The sequence below is a fragment of the Fusarium oxysporum genome, chromosome 4 (assembly GCF_000149955.1).
Source record: "Fusarium oxysporum f. sp. lycopersici 4287 chromosome 4, whole genome shotgun sequence".
NCBI classification, from domain to species: domain Eukaryota; kingdom Fungi; phylum Ascomycota; class Sordariomycetes; order Hypocreales; family Nectriaceae; genus Fusarium; species Fusarium oxysporum.
In genome coordinates, this window is record NC_030989.1 from 2,032,763 (window position 1) to 2,055,847 (window position 23,085).

The 23,085-nt window shown below is 48.6% G+C and overlaps 7 protein-coding genes across 15 annotated transcripts; 4 read left to right on the top strand and 3 right to left on the bottom strand.

Moving 5' to 3' along the window:
- Window positions 1–145: 145 nt before the first annotated feature.
- Window positions 146–3,036, bottom strand: FOXG_08082 (DNA mismatch repair protein msh-2; the record flags this gene model as incomplete). Its single annotated transcript, XM_018386820.1, has 3 exons — window positions 146–2,773; window positions 2,825–2,956; window positions 3,013–3,036. The coding sequence occupies 3 exons, from the start codon at window positions 3,034–3,036 to the stop codon at window positions 146–148; spliced, it is 2,784 nt and encodes a 927-aa protein (XP_018244018.1).
- A 342-nt stretch (window positions 3,037–3,378) lies between these two features.
- FOXG_08083 (uncharacterized protein) lies at window positions 3,379–7,039 on the top strand. 3 transcript variants are annotated; one of them, XM_018386821.1, is made up of 8 exons: window positions 3,379–3,930; window positions 3,983–4,137; window positions 4,211–5,007; window positions 5,058–5,162; window positions 5,216–5,413; window positions 5,473–5,743; window positions 5,794–6,046; window positions 6,099–7,039. In XM_018386821.1, exons 3-8 carry the CDS (start codon window positions 4,838–4,840, stop codon window positions 6,662–6,664), a joined length of 1,563 nt encoding a protein of 520 aa, XP_018244019.1. In that variant the 5' UTR covers window positions 3,379–3,930; window positions 3,983–4,137; window positions 4,211–4,837; the 3' UTR covers window positions 6,665–7,039. The 3 variants fall into 3 exon arrangements, with proteins under 3 accessions (XP_018244019.1, XP_018244020.1, XP_018244021.1); XM_018386822.1 differs by having other exon boundaries at window positions 3,396–3,905; window positions 6,099–6,938; XM_018386823.1 differs by lacking the exon at window positions 3,379–3,930 and having other exon boundaries at window positions 3,938–4,137; window positions 6,099–6,938.
- Window positions 6,521–10,914, bottom strand: FOXG_08084 (uncharacterized protein). 5 transcript variants are annotated; one of them, XM_018386824.1, is made up of 13 exons: window positions 10,607–10,863; window positions 9,726–10,545; window positions 9,332–9,679; window positions 9,220–9,283; window positions 9,061–9,169; window positions 8,954–9,008; window positions 8,833–8,895; window positions 7,937–8,781; window positions 7,784–7,890; window positions 7,645–7,726; window positions 7,512–7,599; window positions 7,221–7,462; window positions 6,521–7,172 (listed from the first exon to the last, which is right to left on the bottom strand). In XM_018386824.1, the coding sequence occupies exons 2-13, from the start codon at window positions 9,873–9,875 to the stop codon at window positions 6,986–6,988; spliced, it is 2,340 nt and encodes a 779-aa protein (XP_018244022.1). In that variant the 5' UTR covers window positions 9,876–10,545; window positions 10,607–10,863; the 3' UTR covers window positions 6,521–6,985. The 5 variants fall into 5 exon arrangements, with proteins under 5 accessions (XP_018244022.1, XP_018244026.1, XP_018244025.1 ...); XM_018386827.1 differs by having other exon boundaries at window positions 6,754–7,172; window positions 7,512–7,726; XM_018386825.1 differs by having other exon boundaries at window positions 6,754–7,172; window positions 9,726–10,863.
- Window positions 10,915–12,975: 2,061 nt separating this feature from the next.
- FOXG_08085 (uncharacterized protein) lies at window positions 12,976–15,035 on the top strand. The gene has a single exon (XM_018386829.1). The coding sequence runs from the start codon at window positions 13,610–13,612 to the stop codon at window positions 14,015–14,017; it is 408 nt and encodes a 135-aa protein (XP_018244027.1). The 5' UTR covers window positions 12,976–13,609; the 3' UTR covers window positions 14,018–15,035.
- Window positions 15,036–15,661: 626 nt separating this feature from the next.
- FOXG_08086 (kinesin family member 22) lies at window positions 15,662–18,384 on the bottom strand. The gene is made up of 2 exons (XM_018386830.1): window positions 18,021–18,384; window positions 15,662–17,925 (listed from the first exon to the last, which is right to left on the bottom strand). The coding sequence occupies exons 1-2, from the start codon at window positions 18,229–18,231 to the stop codon at window positions 15,992–15,994; spliced, it is 2,145 nt and encodes a 714-aa protein (XP_018244028.1). The 5' UTR covers window positions 18,232–18,384; the 3' UTR covers window positions 15,662–15,991.
- FOXG_08087 (altered inheritance-mitochondria protein 24, mitochondrial) lies at window positions 18,266–20,093 on the top strand. Its single transcript, XM_018386831.1, has 3 exons — window positions 18,266–18,763; window positions 18,827–18,945; window positions 18,998–20,093. Exons 1-3 carry the CDS (start codon window positions 18,592–18,594, stop codon window positions 19,877–19,879), a joined length of 1,173 nt encoding a protein of 390 aa, XP_018244029.1. The 5' UTR covers window positions 18,266–18,591; the 3' UTR covers window positions 19,880–20,093.
- A 379-nt stretch (window positions 20,094–20,472) lies between these two features.
- Window positions 20,473–22,787, top strand: FOXG_08088 (uncharacterized protein). Of its 3 annotated transcripts, none has more exons than XM_018386833.1 (4): window positions 20,473–20,621; window positions 20,680–21,332; window positions 21,384–21,958; window positions 22,014–22,787. In XM_018386833.1, the coding sequence occupies exons 2-4, from the start codon at window positions 20,901–20,903 to the stop codon at window positions 22,438–22,440; spliced, it is 1,434 nt and encodes a 477-aa protein (XP_018244031.1). In that variant the 5' UTR covers window positions 20,473–20,621; window positions 20,680–20,900; the 3' UTR covers window positions 22,441–22,787. The 3 variants fall into 3 exon arrangements, with proteins under 3 accessions (XP_018244031.1, XP_018244030.1, XP_018244032.1); XM_018386834.1 differs by having other exon boundaries at window positions 20,603–20,625; XM_018386832.1 differs by having other exon boundaries at window positions 20,482–21,332.
- The last annotated feature ends 298 nt before the right edge of the window (window positions 22,788–23,085 follow it).

Below are 23,085 nucleotides of genomic sequence, written 5' to 3' on the forward strand. Positions count from 1 at the left end.
TATGTTCTTCAACTAGGTCAGTTTCCTGACTAGTCCAGACACTCTCGTAGTATTCCCATAATTAATTCCGACTTCCTGAACGCCCCGTTGCCAAACCGACCCGTTGCCGCGCTATATCGCTCTAACCAAGATAACTGCTTTACAGCTACAGAGCCTTGACTGACTGAAAGAAAGGGTTTGCCTGCAGCTCTGCATTTGCCCCAACAAGCTCTTTCAAAGCAGCGACTTGCTCCTCGCGGCTCATATTCCCTGCCTTGACCTTATCCTTCCACTCCACCAAGACTCGCTTGAGCATGGCACTACCCGTCTCAACGTCTTGCTTGCTGTACTGCAGTGCTAAATCTTCGTGCTTGGTAGTAAAGTCCTCAAGCTCGTCTGCCTTGCGTTTGGCCATACGGACAACCTTGTCCGGGAAGCGAACTAGCTCGGCGACGTGGATGCCGAAACTCTGGTCACACACACCTGGTGCGACCTTGTACAGCAACGTCACTTCGCGCTTCGCATCCGCTTCTGAAGTCGCTGCTGCGCTAGTGCCGCCGATGTGCGCCGTGACATGGAGGTTCTGTACTTGCGGATACTGGTCGGCGAGAGCTGTGAGTTCGTGGAAGTGAGTGGCAAACATGGCAGAGCAGCCGATCTCCTTCACAATGTGCTCTGAGATAGCCCATGCAAGACCGAATCCGTCGTATGTCGATGTACCACGCCCAAGTTCGTCAATAATGATCAAGGACTCTGCCGTAGCTGACTTGAGGATGTTGGCAGTTTCAAGCATCTCGGCCATGAAGGTCGAGACACCCTTGAGCTGCGAATCGCTAGCACCTACACGTGCCAATATGGAGTCATAAATGGTCAACTCGGCTTCTGCGCAAGGCACGAAACACCCAACCTGCGCCATAAGTGCAATGACGCCCGTTTGTCGGATGTAGGTTGACTTGCCACCCATGTTGGGGCCGGTAATGATGAGGAAAGACGACTTGTCACGAGTAAGCTCGATATCGTTCGTGATAAACTGAACATCGTCCTGGAGTTCCATGCAAGGATGGCGGGCTTCGCGAAGTATCGTCTGGCCCTCGCCACGAGCGTGGATCTTGGGTCGGACATACGACTCAGGGGCATGGACTGAGGCGTGGGAAAGGGAAACGATTACGTCAAGGTGGGCAAGAACACCAGCTAGGCGCTCTAGAACTGGGCAGTAGGAGGAAGCAACTTGAACAACTTCGTGAACAAGACTGCTTTGTGTTCTGTTGTAGTTCTGAGATAGCTGATCATACTCGCGACGATAAGCCTGCAGCTTCTTGGTCGTGAAATAAACACCGTTTTTTTGTGTCGAGCACTCTTGATACTTGGAGTTGTTTCGAATGCAGCCAGCCTCTTGTCGTGTGAGACGCATGCAAACTCCGTGTACCTTGTGGCTGGTCTCAAGGAAGATCTTCTTGTCGGGATCTTGGCCTAGGTCTTTAGCCGAAGCCGTGAACTCGGCACGAATATCCTTGTCAAGCTGGTCAAGTTTCTTTCGGATGATACGCAAGCTTTTATCAAAATCGGCTTTAATAATGTACTCATGTCGATCAAGAGCGTCGAGATCAACGGTTTGCTCCACCATATCCTGCAACTTGCCCAAGCTATCAGAAAGGTCGCGAAGCTTGATAGTGTATGCCTCGTCGAGGGGGTCTTTATAATTCTCATCCATGACACCTTCAAATGTGCCAATAAAGCCAGGTAGACGGATGACAACCTGATATGCGCGGACGACGTCCTCCAGGTTAGCTTTGCCTCGCTGGAAGCGCTTTGAAAGTCTGTAAAGGTCAGGAATGGATCGAAGGTGTTCCTCCTGGAGTGTCTGTCGGAGTTCAGTATCAACATAGAAAGCTTCCACCAACTGTTGACGCTTCTCAATCTCCGTCTTGCTCATCAAAGGCTGCTTCAACCACTGTGCCAAGAGTCGACTACCAACTGGTGTCTTGCAGTGGTTGAGTACACCAAAGATGCTCATCGTTTTGGATCCATCTCGAGGACCTGGCATAAGGTTAAGGGCCTTTAGAGCAGCAGCATCTAGCTTCATGAAATGTGCCAGGTCATGTTGGTATAGCTGATATTGGCCAAAGTTGGAAGGATCCTGCAGAACGCCGAGGTATTTGATCAAAGATGCAGCAGATCCCATGGCCAGCTTAAGATCAGTCTGTGGGAGAAGAGAAGCCGATCGCTCATCCTTGAGCAGACGTGCCAGGTCTTGTTCAATATCCCGGGTTCCAAAGTCGCCAGCTGGTCTCTCTGCGATAGCCACACCGCAATTATCAATAATCTTCTTCAGCTTGGACAATTCGGGATCCTTCTCCTTTTCGCTCTTGTCAATCTGTATCAAACACTCACGGACACCAAGCTGGATAAGGAGTGCCTCGAAATTGGAGTAGAGGTCGTTGTCGAGAAATTCGCTTACACCAAGCTCGCGGACGCTGGCATCGGCGAAGCAAACACCGACATTTCGAGCTTCGGAGGCCTTTGTGGAGATTTTGACGGCGAGAATCATAGGCGCAGACTCAACCTGGCCTCCAAGGTCATCCTCAACATCTTGTAAGTTACCTGGCGAAGCCTGCTTGATACACTTCCAGTTCATGCGACCGGAAGGGCTTTGCCAAATCTCAACTCGTTTTCCCAGTTTGAGTAGGGCTTCTCGAAGGAATTGTCGGAATACGGTCATGGTCATGGTGACTGAGGGTAGTCCGGAGTGGTCATTTCGGCCGAGTTGTCGGACAACAGAAGTTGTCTTGTAGACCTGTAAAATGGATTTAGCATTGCTTAGAACGATATCGCAGAAGTAGCATACAGTTTTGGCAATATATGTGGCATCTTGGCCATGTGAAGTGTACCAATCTCCTCGGTCAAAGATGCGGATCGTGTCTTCGTTGACGGCTGGCAATGATTTGTAGAAACGAATGAAGCCGCCCTCGTCATCGAGCTGGACAGATAGAATCAGTTGGATATATTTCGAAGTAATTGATTTTCGGTAGGTACCTTTAGTTCTGGTCGTGAAGCCATAATAAGTCGATTGTCTTGTGAACTCCTGATACAAAGTCAAGCAACGTAAGGGTCTTGTCGTAGTAAAAGTGCCTGAGAGACGTTGTACTTGTCGCGTCACTAGCTCCCGCATTGGCCGGGAGACGCGTTTTTGTGGGTTCTCAGTTAAAGTGGTGACGCGAAACCATGGCTCTGCATAAGTTAGGCCGTGCATAATGCTTGCATAGATGCATAAAGGTGCCTTCCTGAGAATGCTATCCATTCACGTGCACAACATTTCTCTTCTCGCTTAGTGATTCGTGATTGGCCAATTGACACAAAAGCCAGCGGGCACCAGTGATTGAGCCTCTATTGAAGAGGTAGAGGTGCCCTCTTACATCTCCGTTTCTTCACATATCAAACCATCAGAACTCACAGTGTATCTCGCTATTGACATCGCACGAGTCTTATCATCAAATAGTCTCCTTTCGAGATCCGCATTAAAGGTTCAACAGCAGCTAGCTCAGGGACCCTTGACATGGCTAAGCTGAAGAGCTGCCACCATGCCAGAAGAAGACAGCCTCAACTCAAGAAAAACGCGGCAGACTGCGAATGTCTCGAGACCAGGAATTATAATCCGAGACATATCTTGAGACTATCGATCCTCACATAGTGATAACCAATCAGAGGCGCACTATCAAAAGTTCAGTTGCCAGGGTAAACTTTCAGTCAGCCACAACTCTACTGGGATATCGTCGAGATCTCATTTGACTAGCGCCAGCCGGCCCGTGTCATTGCTTCGAGTATCCGTACACTGTACAGTTCTCTGAAAAGTGAGACTTCTTATCACGAATATGGCAAGGGTGTGAATCTTGGGCCGTGGGGGCTTGGGAATCACTACCTATCGTACCGTACGTGATCATTTCTCGTTTTGTGGCGAGTGACTATTGAGAAGAACTACTTGTGATGTGCGCTGACGAATCTCTAGTTCTTGCATGAAGATTCACTGCGAACTCGGCTGTTGAGTTGAATGGAATTGTATTCGCAGTGCTCGTATTGGCCAAGCCATGGACGAACTCACTGCTTCTCCATATGGAAGCTGGAAAATAGAGTCATTTTAACCTTGTTTTTAACTTCTGCCAAGTGGGTATTTTTCGGTTTTTACAGCAAAGAGCCGCAAACTAAGTCTACGAGTTGAAGCTAATTCTTTACACAGATGAACATGATGGAAATTCCGCTATAAACCATGGCATTATCCTTGGTTAACGAGAGAAACGACGTCAACACGTGCCATCAAGAGCAAGTTGTGCTTGAATATTCCATGTCTTGGCGACAAGGATTAAACACTCGACATTGACCATCCGGGTTCTCACTAGAGACCCAAAATGGCAATTTACCGATTCATAGTGGACACAGATGCCTCGAGGCCATCAAGGTCCTCAAGGTCCTTTCAGCCAATCCACTATTTTTGGTATCATGGCTGCGATTATTGGCTTCTCGATGGCAGCTGGAGGAGACGACTTTCTCTGAGTAAGAGGCTGAGACATTAACTTTTGCTCTCCCTCTTTATTCTGTGCGTTTTTATTAAGGGTTTACATATTAACTTTCTTTACTGCTACCCAGTATCTAGAAGTCTTCCTCCTCACACAACCCTTTTGGACAGTTTCAAGGTCCACCTCCTAACTCGAAACTCTTCCCGGATCATTGGCTTCAAAAGACGCAAGCTAGCGATTTAAGCATAAATTTCGACGCAGTCTCCCGGCTCTCCTGTGCCGTAGTCAGCGCTCTACAGTCGATCTCGTGCCGTTACCCGTCCGTCTCTCGCCGACTGGTCGATCTGAAGATGCACACTTCCGCTTTGTCACTCGCTAGATGGGGCTTTGTCTTCTCTGCGGCTTCTGCTGCTGTCAGCAATGCCCATATCGCCCCTAGAGCTACCCAGGCTCCCTCGACCACAGCAGCCAAGCCTGAGGTAACTGCTATTACAGGATGCCACCTTCATGCCTCTGAACTGTTAGCAAATACCTCTCGCGTATCGATACGGTTGACTAACATCCCTCCAGATATTGTTTCGCTGGTGAGACCGAGTACTTGGTAGATGTCAAGGTCACTGCAACCACAGACGCACCTTCGCAGTACACCGACTGCCATTCCCATGGCTCTGATATGTAAGCTACTGAGTGTGCCCTGCCATTGGCCCCTACTAAATCTTGCGTCCTAGGTTCTGTGTAGACTCTGACGGTGGAGATGTTTCTGTTCAAGCTGAAGGTGCTGAGTCAGAAGAGGATCACGCAAAGGAAGGTGAAGATCATGACCACGACCACGATCATGAGAAAGCAAGTAGCACCGGAACTGCAGCCGCAGCTGAAAACACCGAAGAAGCTGAGAATGAGCACTGCCATTTCCATGCTGGTGTTGAGTAAGTCGCTTCCTTCACTTCCACATACACCATCAACAGTCGCTAATGGAACTATGTAGACACTGTACAGGCGGTAGCGGCCATGGCCACAGCGATTCTGAATCCAGCGAGTCGGAGTCTGGCTCTTCCTCCTCGGCATGCCAGCCTCGAAGGAGAGACTATGACGTTGGTCTCCGTGTTGGTCTGCTCTTCGTTATCCTAGCCACAGGTGCTCTGGGTGTCTTTGGCCCCATCCTGCTGCACAAGATGATGCCCAGCAAACTCAACATTGTCCTCATTGTATTAAAGCAATTTGGTACTGGTATTATAATCTCTACCGCCTTTGTCCACGTAAGTGAAATGATTTACCCTTACAAACGATTGCTAACTAATGTCTCTAGCTATACACCCATGCATTCCTCATGTTCGGCAACCAGTGTATTGGAGAGTTGGGTTATGAAGCTACGACATCCGCTCTTGTCATGGCTGGCATCTTCCTTTCTTTCCTTGTTGAGTACATCGGCAACCGCATTGTCCTCGCAAAGACAAAGGCTTCAGCCAATCTCTCTACTGCCGAAAAGAAGAGCGCCTGGTTGTCCACTGAGGTTGTCAGTGTTCTTGTCATGGAGATGGGTATCCTCTTCCACTCTCTTCGTAAGTGATCCCTCTATCATCTCACGGTGTGGTTGGCTAACATCACTGCTAGTTATCGGCTTAACGCTCGTTGTAGCGGGTGACGAATACTTCCTGACCTTATTCGTCGTCATTCTTTTCCATCAGATGTTTGAAGGTATCGCTCTTGGAAGCCGAATCGCCACCATCGGTACTTCTAACGATAGTCATGCCCCACCCGTGCCTCGTGTCTCCCAGGACACTTCCTCCGCTCAAGATTCAGATAAGGCTCCTGCTTCCACTGAGACCATCCCTAACGAGGAATCGGCCCCTGCTGGTTTGACCATGAAGAAGAAGCTCGGCCTTGCCTCTCTTTTCGCCTTCATTACTCCCATCGGCATGGCCATTGGCATCGGTGTCTTGCAACAATTCAACGGTAACGACAAGTCTACTCTCATCGCCATCGGTACCCTCGACGCCGTCTCCGCAGGTATCCTCATGTGGGTTGGACTTGTAGAGATGTGGGCTGCAGACTGGATGTCAGGGGGCCATGGCCACAAGGCTGAGCTCGCTGACGCCAATCTGCTCACTACCATTCTTGCCGGCACTGGTCTGGTTGCCGGCCTGGTGGTGATGAGTCTTTTGGGTAAGTGGGCATAGACTTAGGGTTATTGGGAATGCTTTCTAAATCTCGTTTTCACGATAATACGATTGGCAAAGGAGTTTGGTACCTGTATTTACGGAGTTCGTGTCAGGAGCATATGCAGTTGGGTTTGCACTGTTAACAAAACTGGGGGCAATAACTGCTTGGATATATACTACAAATGGCGTTGCTAGGATAGAAACAAATCGAGATGAGGTAAATGATGATGTATCACATCACTGCGTGTGCCCATGTTTGTGACCAATGCATTCATGGGACGATTTATATTAGCCCAAGCCAAGTGTCAAATCCCCCCAGGGCAAGCCTTCCGTTACCGATTAACCTTTTAGGAGCCCCTTTCCAAGGCTCGGCGTCTGGTACTTGGGTGCTCTGTACTTCAATGTCGAGTTGCGTGTACCGTTGTACGGCAGCACCTGGATGCTGCTGGCCGTAGGGCTGTTCATGACATCCCAGTGATCGGAGATGTTTGGATTTCCATAAGGCCGAAGAGCTGCGAAACGCATTCTTCACAACTGTCAGAATTTTCCATTGGTAGAATTAGAAGATACTCACGTGTAGTTTCCAGGGGCTATTCTTGTGCCGTTGGCGAGCTTGCCAAACCACCAAAAGACGTGAAATCCTCGTGATTGTTGTTTAAGCGGGAATGGTAATGTGTCATTCGGGTCGTTGGCAGTAGGATCGAAGAACCAAAATTCCTCCGCATCCCGCATTGTTGTTGCTGAACCAATAAAACCATGTCTTCCGACCCGTGGAGGATAAGCCCATAAAGATTCTGACCAACCTTGTTCGAAGATCTGCTATTCATCAGATATCATGAACAATGGGAATCTACAGATAACTTACGTCCCACCTAAGACTGTCGCAGGCGTATGATGTCCTACCGCCAATTTCAATAAAGTCACTCGCATCTATATCGATATTGAAAGACCATCTACACCGTCGTCAGCAAAATGTATACACGGGTTAAGTCACTTACGCTGAATCTTTATCGGGATCCGTAACAAATGGATCAACAATGAACATATTGTCAAATGCTTTCTCGGTATCATATGCAGCTCCTGCCCAGGTCTCTTAGTAAGCTAGGCGCCTGGTTCCTTTACAAAGAGCTAACAAACCTCCGTATGGGATAGCCAGTTTCTCCCCATGATCGGAATTGATCAATACCTTGCCACTGTATAGTGGCAGGTAATCATCGTCAACGTCGGGAAGCCCAAAAGTAACACTAATCACTGTGAGCGACCAAATTTTCGTCACCAACTCAGACCTACCTCAACTCTCTTGTCTCCCCGGGTTCAATGAGGACCCTGTGTGGGAGTCTCACAGGAGGGACAATGTTTTTGGGCTCAATAGCATAGAGTAAAGCCACTCCATATTCGGGATCGTAGATGTTGAAACCCGCTTGGGGCTCAAGCTTAAAAGTGTATTCGTGTGCTATCCCGCCGGTATTGGTGATGTTGAAACTCCATCGAGGCCGGAACAGCTCTGTGTCCATCAGAGAAAAAGGCTCATACTCGAGTTGAGTGTCATAGTTGAGAACTTTCCAGGCGTCAACCAGTCCAGTACCAACCTGGAAAGGCGAGGCTTTGTACTTGCGCATTAGGCGATTATTGACAAACGGTAGGGTCGTCCCACTTGATGCGATGCGATCTCTGAGCATTTTGGCGAAGCCTGCGCCATTGAAAGCACGACCACCGTACTGACCCACGAACAAAGCCGCAATGCCTGCAATGTAGGGCGCCGACATGGATGTCCCACTCAGTTCCTCGTAGCTTTGGTTCAGTACAGTACTCATGATCATGTATCCAGGGGCGGTAATGTCGGGTTTAAGAAGCAACTCGTTGGTCGGGCCCCATGTCGTGAAGTAGACGGGAAGTGGCCCAAGATCCTCGCCAGTTCTGTTAGCATTTGGCTTCGTAGTAACATTAGCAGCAGCGACAGCTAGAACTCCTCTACCGACAGCTCCGCTACTGGAGTAGAACGGTCCAAATTCTCCTTCGTTACCAGCCGATGCTATCACGACTACGCCCTTATCTACCAGTCGGCTGGCTAACATAGCCCAGGGGTTATCTGACCAACCATTGGGTTGGCCAATGCTCGAGGTGATAACATCGGCCTTTAAATTCCCTATCAGCAGTAACTCATACTTGTGCATAACAGTACTTACTCCCGCATTGTAAGCATCACACAGTGCTTGCATAATGGTCTCTTCGTCGGTCTCCCATGGATCCTGGCGATTCTTAGCTGCAGGACTCGCGAAATAATTCTTAGTGGTCTCGAATGCTTACATCAGAGAATACCTTGTATATGAGAAGTTCGGCCTCGGGCGCAACTCCAGTAAGCCTGAGGTCCATGTTATTAGAACTCTATTGTATCTGCCTCCAACAGAACTAACCATTCATTCTTAGCAGCAATGATACCTGCAACGTGAGTTCCATGACCTTGGTAGTCCATGGGATCATTATCGGGTTGCTTAGGATGTTTTCTCTCATTGTGAGTTTCCCCTGGATATAATGTAAGCCCTTGATCATAAGAATAAGTCCACCAAACCTACAGTCTGCTCCGACAAGATCATAACCCCCTTTGACTTTGCATCCAGGTCCAAAACAGCCTCCGAGCTTTACAAAATTAGTAAGTGAATAGAACCAGCTTCAGAATTAAAATACCGCTTTGTGGGTATAGTCAATGCCGGTGTCAATTATCGCGACAGTTGAGCCCTTTCCACGAATACCGGCAGCATGGAGTTTGTCAACACCCGTCCAGTGATGAATAGAATAGTTTCTTATGGATGAAGATGGGCCGCTCTCTGAATTCTCGACTTTTGGCATGGCCACTTTGTGGGCTTGCCACACGTTCACAACCCCCTCCATCTGGAGCAATGTATCCATATTATCTGTGTCAGTTTCAACCACCATTCCACTGAAAACATCACTACAATCAAAGCTCTGGAACAAAGGCCTTTTTCGACCAGGTTTCATGAGGAGTTGGCGTGTCACTGTGGTCGTGCCTCGATTCTGCGAGTGTTAGTAATTGGTGCGAGGACAGGACTGGCTTCTTTACCGGCTCGACTTCAACAATGAACTTGCGGGTGTTTCCAGTGCTCGTTCGACCATTTCTGGAGGACCGAACAGCCGGTTTATTGATTTCCTCGGCATTAACGGCCACTGATGCCGCAACCAGCAAGACTTTCAACAGATTGTATGACTTCATGGTGGCGGGATGGTCTAAACGAATGATAGGGGATGAGGAATCGCTAATAGAAAAAATACACTAAGGCCAGGAGAACATATATATCACTCGTTATACTTCCCTCGTATTGGTGCTTCTTCGGAATATTAGCATGGTCGGCAAGGTCTCGGAAGGATGCATTGTTAACGTTACAGTCCTCACTTGGACCACGGAAAGGGGCAACAAGTGCGTCTTTTTCCAGCTACCGTTGCGTGATCCAACGTTGAATGTTTTGGTGTCACAGAAAGGGTAATCTTTCCCTGCCTCTTCATGTAGCGAATATCCGTAGCCAAAGACTGCAGGGTTAACCAAGACATCTTTCTGAAGGCCGCCTCGGTGTACGGCTAAGCACATCGACCCGAGTCGTGGGTCGGCTGTACTGGCTTCCACTTGGAGAACATCGTGGCATCCCCTGGGATTTGAGAATGTAGCAAGCCTATGCTGAGAGGGCCCCATTTGAGAATTGGGCGTGACGAGAGGTTCTTGTGCTGTCTAACGGCTGAGTTTGATATATATGAGTTATCCGGAAATTGCCATTGCCGGCTCGTTTTGATGTAACGCAAACGGCCTTTTGGGCCTCTATATCACTGTAATAGGCCGGCTGCAACACATATTCTCGAACAAGAGCGTTGTGATCCCGAAGCTGTGGGACCTATCTCAAGATCTAGCGAGAGATCCGGCAATGACAAGGAAGCACATCAAGACGGACATACTTCTGTTCCATTTTCGGGACGTGGATAAGGGATCTTGTGTCGAGAGGATGATGCATCAATAGACGTGTAACGGGCATTCAAAGGAGAGCAGTGCTATGACGGAAAGTTGTGCTCGCTATCATTAATCTGTGCTGTTTCTTGTGTAACTTCGTGCCTCAACGAAATGACACTGAGTGTATTCGACGAAGAATCAAAGCGACGTGCCTAACTTATCCATAATCACGAGTGTAAGATGTGGTTCAAGGTGACAGCTCACGTGAACGATGCCATGATGCAACGCAGTGCGAGGAAGGTGCACTTTCAGTTTGACAGGCTGCTGATGACAGGTAGTTGCGATACACCACACCACCTCTTGCAAGCCACAATTATATTCTGATTGCTTATCTTACAACCAACTCATTGATTTCATGCGGCAAACTCGATTTGTTTGATAACCGCTTGTAGCATTTTGATCTCTTCGATATGCTTCTTCGGCCGGGCAAGAAGCTACGTCTTGATACAAATATACATCGATACCTACCTACCTATCGATTCCCTACTGCACGTTCCGAATTCTACCTTAATTATAAACAGCAATTTCTTGAAACACATCCGGGAGCCAGGTTCTCTATTAATCGACAAATGCACTAACAAGCAATAGATCACTAAAGTTTCTATTCATTAACCAAAATGAGCTTCGCTCTCGTTGATTCTATCAACTCTGACTGGCCAGAGCTTGAGCCGGATCCAAGTCCGTGCCTGACGATCTCTCAGCCGGTCTCCCTGACTCGTTGTGATAATCCCAAGCCAAGCCACATGGACAGAGTAGTCAATCTTTGCACGTTTTTGGCTTGAAACGGCGAAGAGAAACTTTTATTCCCATCCAAATCCATCAGTCTGGAACCATGAGCTGCGCCACTTTATTCATGGTGGTAAAAACTCTGTCGATGAATAGCGAGCAACAGGCTAAACTGCCAGTGATAGCCGGGCAAGACGACGAGAAAGGAGATCGCGTAATGGAGATGGATGAACCGATTGTTTCTACTAAGCGGCGCTGCAGAAAAAAACGTGCAGCTCGTGCAGAGAAGCCATACCCGATACAGCATGTCCAATGAACCAACCATGCTCGCTCACCGGAGACCAACAAGGGGGCCTGGTTCATTTCGCCGCTATGGACAGGGTGAGGATGGGCTGCAGGAGATGTTGATTCTCTTGAATATTGTGAGCAACAATTGATCATTTCTTGGGGAAATCTATATCATATGAAATTCATATAAATCTCATCTTAATCTCGGCTGATCGACGAGCTGAAAGACATGTTCTACGGATGACATTTTCTGAGTCGGATCGTCCCACGGTTGCAACCTGGATCAACATTTAGAATAGAGTGTGGATACTGACTCGCAGAAACCATGTGGTTTGACGGTTTTCCATGCCCATTTCCATTTCCATTTTGGCTTCCTTTCTCGCGTGGAAGCCCCAGATACTGCGTTTCTATGCCAGGAACCAATGGAACCTCGTTCGTGTTCGGCATAAAACGAAACCAGCTTCTGCAAACTCCTTCTCCTCTTTCTGAACTGGGGATTGCATGCGCCTAGGCACCCCCTGCGTCAAAAATGTCAACCCGCCAACGACACAATCATGCTGGTGTGCTATTTAGCGCTTCCGCCGGCGTTGGGAACAGACTTGGTCCTCTGAGGTCCGAGCTAGATGGAATAGCTAGCTTTTGGTCTAATTAACAAAAAGTGTGGGTTTCTTTCTTCACGGGCTGAGCTGAGGACAAAGAACAAACCAAACGCCTTTTGACGGGCCGTCAACGGGAGGATAGGGGAGAGCTTTGACAAGTTGGTGTGCAAGATTATTATGGCTTCTAGCCAAGAGGTCACAGTGACTGATGGTTGCAGTGATTTCCACCTCATGCTCTGGGCTCTTCAGGACTTCATCCTCTGTTCTTCCTAAGTCACGAGCCGCGAGGCAAGCTTTCGCCAGCCTCCTCAAGGTTCAATCAAGGACAGTGAATCACTCAATGACCATCAACGTTACCTTTCAGGGGGCCTCAACCCTCAAGCATCTGCAGGTTGCTCCCCAAAGCTTTTCGGTCGCATGGCACCCTTGACACATTCATCCACTTTCACACGACCGGTTCCAATTAGCATCCCCTGTCTAAGCTAAACCCACTTTCCGGGCCTCCCCTGTTGGGTGCATCCTCTTTGGATTCTCGCCGGGTCGGCGAATGAGAGCATACTCTTCAGCTCAAGATGCCACTGTCGCCTGTCTCCAGTGGAGAGAGTCAGGCGTCTTACGCGCTACATGCTCCACTAACTCTCTAAAGTTAGGTACCTGCGGGCTACTGCCCCCCGGTGTGCTCCCCTAGACAACTACCTAGGGGCCCATGCATGTTCAGCACCTCAACCTTGAGTCTTATCTTCCACCCAATCCTTCCCCCCTCGTTCTTCTCCCTCTTCCTTGTACCTGTCGCAATCGTAATCCTTCTTCTACCCCCAGTCTCCCGCTCTTATTCACATCCACTCATTCATTTTTGACTCCGATCTCTTTCGTGGACAAGGAAACATAACTCCAGGCGATTTGCTTCCTCTTGCTCTAGCTATTAATGTCCCCTACTCTCTTTTAATACTGTCCAACCAACCTCGATATCACCGAAACAACCGAGCAACTTACATACTTGACCTGCTGGTAACCATATAGTACAAAACACCAATACCCAGTCAAGACGAACAATTGCCTCCCCTTTATGAGTAGGGCCAATTCAAGGACAACGCAAGACACACACCCCGAGACGAAACATTTTCACTCGATACAAATCGAAAGCGTACGGCATTGACTGCAGTACGAATACCTGGAAACTTAATCTCCACATACTCGACTCCTCCATTACGAAGCCAGCCTCCCTCGCCGCGCTCAAATCTCACCGAGAGATCCGAACTGATCGCCCTTACATATACACGGGCTCACTCTCACCTCTTTTGGACTCGTCACCTAAAAGTTCACACATCCACCGCAAAAATGGGCAAATCTCTCATGGACAAGATCCAGGCCAAGCTGGAGCTCTTCCGTCTCGAGCAACGCTACACCCGCCGCCGTCACCGACGGTCCACCTTCGTCTCCAACGCTGTCTACGTTGACGGAGAGTACGTCTACCAGACTCCCAACAGCACTGGCTCCTCCTCCGGCTCCTCAAACATCGATGCCCTTCACGGGGACAAGGCCGGCGTTGGCTCTATGCCCGCCCCCTCGAGCGTAGTCATCGATGAGCACCACTTCCCTTCTGAGGTTCAGCACCAGCAACAACCACCTATGGCCACTGCTGAGCGCAAGCGCCTGAACCGCTTCAGCTCCATTCCTCACTTTGGAGGCTCAAGCAACAAGCAGATGCCCAGCATTCAAGAGCGACGGAGCAGCATGATCCGATGAGTTAATTCTCGGACAGTCAAACCAACACAAAAAAGACAAAACAATAAAAAATCATGCGATGTTCCTTTTTATGATTGACGGCATTGGCACCAAGCGATGGTTACAGCTTAGGCGCAGGCGTAGCAGGCGCATAGCTACAGCGTGTAAGCAACGGACACGATGAGATGAGATGGGGTCGGATCGGATCGGCTTGGATTGGATTACATGAGATGAGACGGGAGACCAACTAATGAATGAATCGGACTTGACGGATACCCCCAATTCATTCAAGGTTTTTCCTACGACGAAACTCGCCCAATTTTGTTGGTACATGTTACAACATCGGATCACATCACTCACTACCTCACCTGTTATTTTGGTTGGGTCGTGTACCCAGCCATGGGACCTTGTTTAACGACTTGTTACTTTGGTTACTTTTCCGTCCCACCTGCTTTCTCTCCCCCCTTCAACTCTGAACCCTTTGGAGAGGCTTCATTTTGGATATCTGGGGAGATCACGGACTGCAGAGCTTTGCAAAGCTGGACGTGGCATCGGTCATCACCGACATTTTTACCTAATTTTCCTTCTCTGGCGTTGATTTATACTTTTTGCTGTTGTTGTTGCTTCTGCATCTTACTACTCAGCTTCCCACGGGAACAGCTTGGGGTTGTTGCATCATCATTTCTAGAGCTGACGGGCAACTGTCAGGCGCTGCAATCTGTACATAACACAACAAAATGTATTGCAGGCGAGTTTTATGGGGGGATATGGGCTTATGGACTTTAACCTGAGGTACCAACGAATACAAACAGATATCATGTTCAAACGCTTAACTTGCTACTGTCTATGACGAATGAGGGTGAAACAAGTCTTGATCGATACGAGGTGTGGCATCGAATTTTAATTTCCGTGGATCGGTGAGCTATGTCAGTGTCTCAGGTTTTCAGATTCCTAAAACAAGGTCTGTTTTAGCTGACCCTCGCAATGTCATCATAACTGTCAGATGCACAACACGATTGCGAATAAGAAGAGATCTTTAATGATAGGTATAGATATATATCAATGCTGGGTGCATTTGGTCACATGCATTCTTACGCGAAACTCAAGGCTTCGGCAGCCGGTTTCTAGCGTCTACATCTCTAAAATCATTGGATCGTGTAAGTTTGTGTCGGCAGAGACGTTGGATAATGCAAACGCCAGTGGCTATGCACAAACCTAAAGTGACGGAAGTGGTTTCATATGGTGCGGTCATCCCTAAATTACTTGATCAACGCATAAGATACGTTTACGGTGTAAGTGGCTGTGTTGTCTTGTCTTGTCTTGTGCATGAATGTCTGAGCGCGTAACATGTTTATGGTTTGGCTCATGCTCCATAAACAAGAGAGTTGACAAGACGTTGCAGAATCCAATCATAGAAAGACGTTTGAAGAAAGAATACAGAAGCAAGAGATGCAGAGTCCTAACATTATCTAAATATTAGTCACTTGGGTAGGCTACCCTGTAACCTCACCGCAGCTTTTGAAGTTCGCCCCACCAACTAAAATGTGGCAGCTACTGGAGCGCTTAACCAAATACTTGAAATATGACGCTGCTTACCGGTAGGTAATACCAAGCTTCTCTTCTTCGCGGATGGTCTGTAAACATGTATTCACTTAGTGGGTTAGTCATGATAGTCCCATTTCACCGTCCATTATTCCTGTAACGAACGACGTCCGTGGAATACAGTATAGTGTAAGTGAGTATTACTTGGACACAAGATGTAATGCAATTTTGAACCCGATTAATGAATAAACAAACACCTAAATGGCAGCCTTTTACCACTGCCTTCCATGCAACCTTTGTATAAATTCAACTCGCCCAAACTCCATGAACTCCCCTCGCTTTCCAATGCATCCATCAACTTCGAACAAAACAGGGGGGTATACGGCTATGATATAAAACCAAAAGCATTGGATGCCCGTCCCATCTCCGGGTGAAAAACAACTTACGCCACGCTCAAACAATAAGTCCGTCATAAGCTCTCTCCACGGTTCGGCTTCCCATGCCTGGAACAGTCCTCAGCTGAGCAAGACTGTCGATACGGCCACCAGCCTCGTCATCGTTGACAAGCTCAAGATAGTCAACCAGGTCACGGGCTTTCTTTGCACCGAAGCCGACTAGGCTTCGAATCTGATCGAGGTCGCGTGAGTTGACAATATCGAGAAGATGCTGAGTTCGGGGCGATGCGGGAGACTCATCGTCACCCGAAAGAATGGACTTGGTGGCAAGAGCCTTGACCTTGAGCTTTCGAGACTTGGGCTTTGAGGCACGGTGAGCGAACTCTTCCTCATCAACGTCTGCCTCGGCAGTCTCATAATCGCCGTCCGCATCATCGTAGACGAGCCTTCGCTTCTTGCGCTCCGAACGAGGAGTTTCCCGGCGAGGAGAAGGAGCGGGAGCGTTTCCGTTCAACCGCGATCGTAGTCTCTCAATTTTGTTGAGCAGCTTTGCTTGTCCAGGAAAGTAGGGCAGAGCTCTCTCGTACATCTTAAGCGCGATCTCATCCTCGCCGCGCTCCTTGTGTTGGCGAGCAGCCAGGAGGAACCTCAAACCCTCCGACTTGGAATCATCTCGCCATTCATCGCTGTCAATCCGCCGCTCAAGAGCCTCCAATCGCCTTTGCACAGCATCACTGATTTCAGGTTGGACCGTTGGTGGTGGCTGAGATTCTTTTTCAGCTGCAACTCGAGCAGCAAGGATCTCGCTGACCTTCTTCTCAACCATGGCCTCAATTTGAGCAGCGGAAACCGTAACAGATGCTGGAGCTGCAGGTCTTGAGATCTTACTGGGTCTCATAGCGGCATCATTTTCAGACGGCCGCTTGACGGGATTGACTCGACGGGCGATATTGGAGCTCGCTAGGGGACGGCTGACAGGTGCTGCTGGCTTGGACTTGTCAGTGTAGACGCTGAAGGCCTTGACGGGCTTATTGGCATCAGCAGCCTTGTCAGCGGCTTTGGCAGCAACATTACCGTTGTGCACATTGGTGAGATTGGCTAGTGGTCGAAGAGGCTGACGCTGGACATTGGAACCTGTGAGACCCGAGTTTGCCCTAGGAACTTGCTTGTACACAATCTCATTCTCAATCTCCCTAACCTCAATCCTTTTCGCTCGAGAGCTGACGTTGAGACTGCTGAGGGTGTCGAGGTGATAACTTCGCAGAGGGGACAGATTCAAGATCATGACAGTGATTCCATTGTTCTGACCCAGTGACAGAATCCGTGTCATCTTGGACTCCCGGTAGGGTATTCTCTTGTCACCACGGCCGATAGCATCGATACACTGGCTCAGGACAAAGAGACTCTTGTTGATGGCCGCCGATTCCACCAACCTCTCCTTCCCGTTGTCAGTTCGGCGGTTGTCCTCAGATCCGGCCAAGTCAATGGCGGATGCTGTGCTCTCCCTGACCATCTCCGAAGTGGTTTGGATCAGCTTGACTCGTAGGATAGCATGGCTGCGGCTACTGTGGGCATTGAGCTTGGTAGCTGCCGTGACACGGTTGTTGTTGGCTTCGATATACAGCTTCTCAAAATCCTTGAGGTCTTCGCAAGCTCTTTCTGACAGACCGACAACGATAGTCTTGCCATTGGCCTCAGCTCGTAGTGGTAGACCGGTTGGCGTTCGCTTCTCGGGTGGCTCGAGGAGATCAAAGACCTTGTCGTTATAGATCTCGTAGTAGGACAGCAAAACCTGCACATCCGTCTCACCGCGAGAATCCTTCATGATCTTCTTGCCTCTTCGAAAGACGTTGCTGAGCATCCGAGGAATCACCCCGCGGTCTGCCAGCTTCATACCGCCTCGCATCGTGTGTGTTTTACCGGTACCGGTGACACCATAGGCGAATATTGTGACATCGTATCCCTGGAAGAGAGACTTGACGTGCGGCGCCACTATTCGAGTCAACACACGATACGATACGAGCAGGAACGAGACGTAGTAAACGAAAACAAGACGAAACAAAACGCGTTAGCTTATGAGATCGCACCTTCAGCAGTAAACAATTCCTCTTGAGTCGTAGATCGGTCGTACACGCCATTAAACGCGAATGAGAACTCCTCAGCCTCGTTTTTGGGGTTGGGAATCTTGACGACCGTGTTTGGCTTGCCAGAATCGGCGGTATCGGCTCGAACGATAATGTCACATTCGCGCTCCTTTTCGAGCAGCGGTCTTATCCTGGAGACCACTCTCACACTCATTGTGTAAGTATACACGTGTATTCGGTATCGAGAGGATTGTATTGGTTGTGAGGGCGAAGAAGCTCAAGGTATCGTTGAGTCGGACTCTGTCAGCCTACCAAACTGGCCGCTACCACGTCCTGAAAGTTAGCAAAGATTTGCTATAGAGAAAGATAGCATGGGTAGCGGTCTAGTGAAATGAGGAAGAAAGCACGGGCGTTGGCACAGCAACGGACCCCCACGTGACATGACGTGTGGGAACGGGAAAAGCCGCTAACAATACTGATTCGTTTTAGATGATAGCGGGCTGGCTTGAGCTGAATGTGAGGTGGTAGATATACAAGTTATACAGCTCTCTCAGAGCTCATATATCCAACAAAAATGCGAGGCCAATTGCCCTTAACGAGAGCGGCGCGGGGACTACGGCTGCGGGCATTACCTTCGTATACTTGCACTCAGTGCAGGAGTATTCAGATCAGCGCTGCGCCGAGCACTGAAGCGCCAAAGGTTGGAGCTGATGCCTTTGGAGCTCTCGAGACAAGGGATCCTGCGGGTATGATTTCTCTGTGCCATTGAGCTATGACAGAAGCGAGTCTCTGACCCTTTACCTGTTTAGATGCTCGATTCGAGGTTCTCGGCTCACCATATTCGCTCCTTTCTGTGACGTTGTCGGCATCGCAGAAGCTCTATACTCGGAGGGGTACCTTGGTTGCTGTAGCCGGCAAGCCTGAAAATGTACGCAACATCACGACAAAGATATCAGAAGACTTGTTAATACGATAAACAGGCCCAGTCCACACTCTCGATCCTTAACCCGACCACACGAGCCTTTCTCGGCGTACCCTTTCTTTACCAGCGCATCTCAGCCACGACACCCATCACAGCCTTGATATCGACGAAATCACCTACAACCACTTTTACAGTTCTCCACCTTGACGGAACGACAGATTGGATGATCTCACAGAGGAATGCACTGTTGGCTTGGACAGGACACACTCTTGCGCCCTCGGCGCGCATTCAGAGCAGCCTCACACTAGCCCATTGGGGCAACACACTTCTAACAGGACGAGGTCTCGCTGCTCTATCAGCACCAGGGCAAATCTACGAGCTCACTCTCAAAGAGGGAGAGGAGTTTGTCGCGCATCCCGGAAGTGTTGTCGCCTATTCGATCAGCCGATATCCGCCACAGCCTTTCCGCTTTAAGAGCAACAGCCTACGACTCCAGGTGCCCTCGCTATCGAGATGGATCTCAGAGCCTGAATGGGTGAAGACTGTGCGTAACTCGGAGGTATGGAAGTACCTGGTAAGAGCTCTCTATAGCATGCGAACAGCTACTCGACGAACCATCTGGGGTGATCGCCTTTTCCTCCAATTTCATGGTCCCACGAAGATCCTCATGTCTAGCCGAGGAGTGCGCGCTTCAGACGTTCTCACTAACAAGCAAGTGAATGAGATTGCTGATGCCCAGCCCGGTGTTCTGGCAGAAGCTCTCGACTTGAAAAATAAGCCCAAGCTGACTGACGGTGCCGAGACCAAGCCTGCCCCTGTCAAGGCTGTTGAGCCAGAAGTGGAAGACAAGTCAGTGACGGGAATTCACGTTGCCACAGTTGAGAAGGATGGCAAGGTAAAATTCGAGGACAACAAGGATCTCAAGGAGTTCATACGATAAGAATGTGTAGACGAGGGGCAATGTGATATGAGCGAGCGATGTTGCAGAGCATGAAATAAAAAAGGAGGCAGACGAGCAGGAGAGGAGATTTTTACACAACACAACGTTTTGTTTGTCATGTATGATTACTTCCCTACCTATACTATCCATTATAGAGTTGAAGCTTTTTATGTATCAATATCGAGACGTTCTAAGAGCTGTTACTTGATTGGTGTTTTCGGGAACTCGGCTCATACTGAAGATGTGGCTTAAGTCTTGAAGAGGCACAGCCAGCACCATAACAACAGCGCATGTTACTAGGTAGGTATTTGATGGTCGGGCTAATCAATTCTCGCATCGGATCCGAGCGGTCTATTCAGGCCCCTATAGGAGGAACAGCTCAACAACAGGCTAAAAAGCACGACGATCACTGACTCATCTCATGCAGCCAACTTATCTGACAAACCATTCCTTTTCAACTGTATTAATAATGTAGGCTCGAAAGGAGCAGTCGTATGTTACCATAGCTCGAAATTATTGGATGATTTCCGTTGCCAGTCACGCTTTGGGCTTAGACAGCTCGCGACTCGGCTTTGAGTTAAGTCCAATGTCAGAGTGAGACCAGCCCTATGAGTGTTTGATAACGGACGAAAGAAGCAAAAAGCACCCTTGTTAAAGCCGATACTGATCCACACTTCGACGGATTTATCACCTCCGCCAAGGACGAACACCGATTGAGGTGCAAGGATAGACACGGTACTCCGTAGGTATTGGTTTCAACAACGGGAGATCTACCCCACTAGCTAACATCGATCATATAGATACATAGGTAGATGTAAGACGGTGAGATTTACAGAGGGCAATAATTATAAAGGTTCTGCCCATACTGGGCTCAAATATATTATCACTACACAGCAATGATTTGCACTTGTTAGCAATGACATATCATGGCCCAGTGGCAGCTTGAGTAACACGCAACATAATAATAATTATTTCCTTTCTTAGTACCTACATCTCAGATTACACCTACACAACCATAATTATGGCTCGTTCGACAATATCCTCCTCCTCTGAGACGGTCAATGACAGAAACCTCCAACCAACCACTTCAACAGACCCAGAAAAGTCAGGTCCTCAACCTACGGCCAAAACAGAAGCCAACATACATCCAGAATCTGCCAACGCCGTCGTGGCAGATCTCGAGCGTGGTGACAATGATGAGAAGAAACAGGAGCAACCATCAGCAGGCCCTCCACCAGGAATGGCACCAGCTGATTTCCCAGATGGTGGTTTCGAGGCTTGGCTTGTTGTCTTTGGTGGATGGTGTGCTCTGTTCTGCACATTCGGCCTTGTGAACTGCGTGGGTGTGTTCCAGAAATACTATGTTTCTGGACCGCTTAGGGACTATGATAGCTCTGCCGTGAGCTGGATCACCTCTGTTGAGGTGTTCTTCATGGTCTTCTGTGGTGCCATTGTATGTGTACACATCTTCCTCGTATCAAGCAATAAACTGACCTCTTGCTAGTTTGGCAGCCTGTTCGACAACTACGGCCCGAAGTACCTTCTCTGGTTTGGGTCGATCGCCTATATCTTTGGTCTCATGATGATTTCTTTGTCAAAAGAATACTATCAGTTCTTCCTCTCACAGTCCATCGTCGCAGCCATTGGATCAAGCGCTGTCTTCAACGCTTGCATGTCCTCACTCGTCACCTGGTTCTTCAAGCGTAGAGCTGGCGCTTTCGGTATCATGGTCTCAGGCTCGTCTCTCGGAGGTGTTGTTCTTCCAATCATGATGGACAAGATGATCCAGAGCGTCGGCTTCCCCTGGATGATGCGTACCATGGCTTTCATGTTCCTCGTTTTGCTTGTCTTCTCTTGTCTCACTGTCAAGTCCCGTCTACCTCCTCGCCCCAAACCCTTTGTTGTCAAGGACTATATCAACGGTCTCCGTGAACTTCCCATCCTCATCACTGTCATCGGTTTCTTTCTCTTCATGTGGGGCATGTTTCTTCCCTTTAACTATGTCCTTCTCCAGGCTCAGGCTGCGGGCATGTCCGAGACTTTGATCCCTTACCTGCTACCTATCCTCAATGCTGTGAGGTAAGTCATGGCCCTTCCAGACGGCGCTTTGCAGTACGTACTGACTTGACCACAGTATTTTTGGTCGTATTATTCCCGGCATTATCGCCGACAAAATCGGTCGATACAACGTCATGATCATCATCACATTCATATCCGCACTCTTTTGTTTCTGTGTCTGGATTCCTGTCAAAGATACCGCCGGCATTGTTGTATTTGCTGTCATTTTTGGGTTCTCATCGGGTGGCTATATCAGTCTCGTCCCGACTCTCATCGCACAGCTCTCCGATATTCGCCAGATTGGTACTCGTGTTGGCGCTGCGTTTGCGATTCAGTCTTTTGGTGCTCTGACAGGAAGCCCCATCGCTGGAGCCATCGTGTCTGCTCAGAATGGTGACTATCTCGGCCTGCAGTTGTTTTGTGGTTGTTCTATGCTGGCCGGTTGCATGTTTTTCGTCTTTGCACGTTATGTGCAAGTCGGATTGAAGGTGGTCAAGGTCTGAGGTCTGTCCAACACGAATGGAAGAGCAAATCACAGGCTAGAAAGTCGACGAGTTGGAAAAATAGGATCAAGTGCAAAAGCAAATGGAATCCACACGAGACACAGGATGGATGAATACATTCGGAAAAGGTTAACATTGAGAACGTGAGATAATCCGCATTTAATGGAGAAGATGTCGCTAGCTTATACTGGCGTAAATAATGAGATGACCGTAAAGTCAGATTAGGACAGACAATGCTTGTGGCACACACGAAAGAGGAATAAACCAGAGTAACTAGACTTGGATGAGTTAGCAACACATCCAAATGAGCTTGCAGTAAATAAAGACAAAATGAGGGGGTTCTCAGGATGTAGATATTGGTGAGCGTTGGAATCATTTAGATCATAAACAGCCTCTGACTCGATGTATCATCATAGAACGGTATGCGAAAAGATGAAAGAAATCACACGCACCACAATGCTTTACACAGAGAAAGTTTCGTAGATAACGAGCCTAGTGTCTTGATGCAGTTAGCATTTTCCCGTCAAAAATTAATAGACTTATAACAAGTGAGAATAGTGGCTCAGGATGTAGATATTGGTGAGTGTTGGAATCATTAAGATCATAAACAGCCTCTGACTCGGTATATCATCATAGCAAAGCAAA

Excerpts from the sequence above, each read along its gene's own strand:
- FOXG_08083 (XM_018386821.1), top strand. The coding sequence starts at position 4,838 with ATGCACACTTCCGCTTTGTCACTCGCTAGATGGGGCTTTGTCTTCTCT. Across the intron at positions 5,163-5,215 it reads CATTCCCATGGCTCTGATAT|GTTCTGTGTAGACTCTGACG; the intron begins GTAAGCTACTGA and ends CTTGCGTCCTAG. Across the intron at positions 5,414-5,472 it reads CATTTCCATGCTGGTGTTGA|ACACTGTACAGGCGGTAGCG; the intron begins GTAAGTCGCTTC and ends GGAACTATGTAG.
- FOXG_08084 (XM_018386824.1), bottom strand. The coding sequence starts at position 9,875 with ATGAAGTCATACAATCTGTTGAAAGTCTTGCTGGTTGCGGCATCAGTG. Across the intron at positions 9,170-9,219 it reads TGATCTTGTCGGAGCAGACT|GGGAAACTCACAATGAGAGA; the intron begins GTAGGTTTGGTG and ends CATTATATCCAG. Across the intron at positions 9,009-9,060 it reads ATTGCTGCTAAGAATGAATG|GCTTACTGGAGTTGCGCCCG; the intron begins GTTAGTTCTGTT and ends CATGGACCTCAG.
- FOXG_08085 (XM_018386829.1), top strand. The coding sequence starts at position 13,610 with ATGGGCAAATCTCTCATGGACAAGATCCAGGCCAAGCTGGAGCTCTTC.
- FOXG_08086 (XM_018386830.1), bottom strand. The coding sequence starts at position 18,231 with ATGAGTGTGAGAGTGGTCTCCAGGATAAGACCGCTGCTCGAAAAGGAG. Across the intron at positions 17,926-18,020 it reads GGAATTGTTTACTGCTGAAG|TGGCGCCGCACGTCAAGTCT; the intron begins GTGCGATCTCAT and ends TGACTCGAATAG.
- FOXG_08087 (XM_018386831.1), top strand. The coding sequence starts at position 18,592 with ATGCGAGGCCAATTGCCCTTAACGAGAGCGGCGCGGGGACTACGGCTG. Across the intron at positions 18,764-18,826 it reads CGAGACAAGGGATCCTGCGG|ATGCTCGATTCGAGGTTCTC; the intron begins GTATGATTTCTC and ends TTACCTGTTTAG. Across the intron at positions 18,946-18,997 it reads TAGCCGGCAAGCCTGAAAAT|GCCCAGTCCACACTCTCGAT; the intron begins GTACGCAACATC and ends TACGATAAACAG.
- FOXG_08088 (XM_018386833.1), top strand. The coding sequence starts at position 20,901 with ATGGCTCGTTCGACAATATCCTCCTCCTCTGAGACGGTCAATGACAGA. Across the intron at positions 21,333-21,383 it reads TGGTCTTCTGTGGTGCCATT|TTTGGCAGCCTGTTCGACAA; the intron begins GTATGTGTACAC and ends ACCTCTTGCTAG. Across the intron at positions 21,959-22,013 it reads CCTATCCTCAATGCTGTGAG|TATTTTTGGTCGTATTATTC; the intron begins GTAAGTCATGGC and ends ACTTGACCACAG.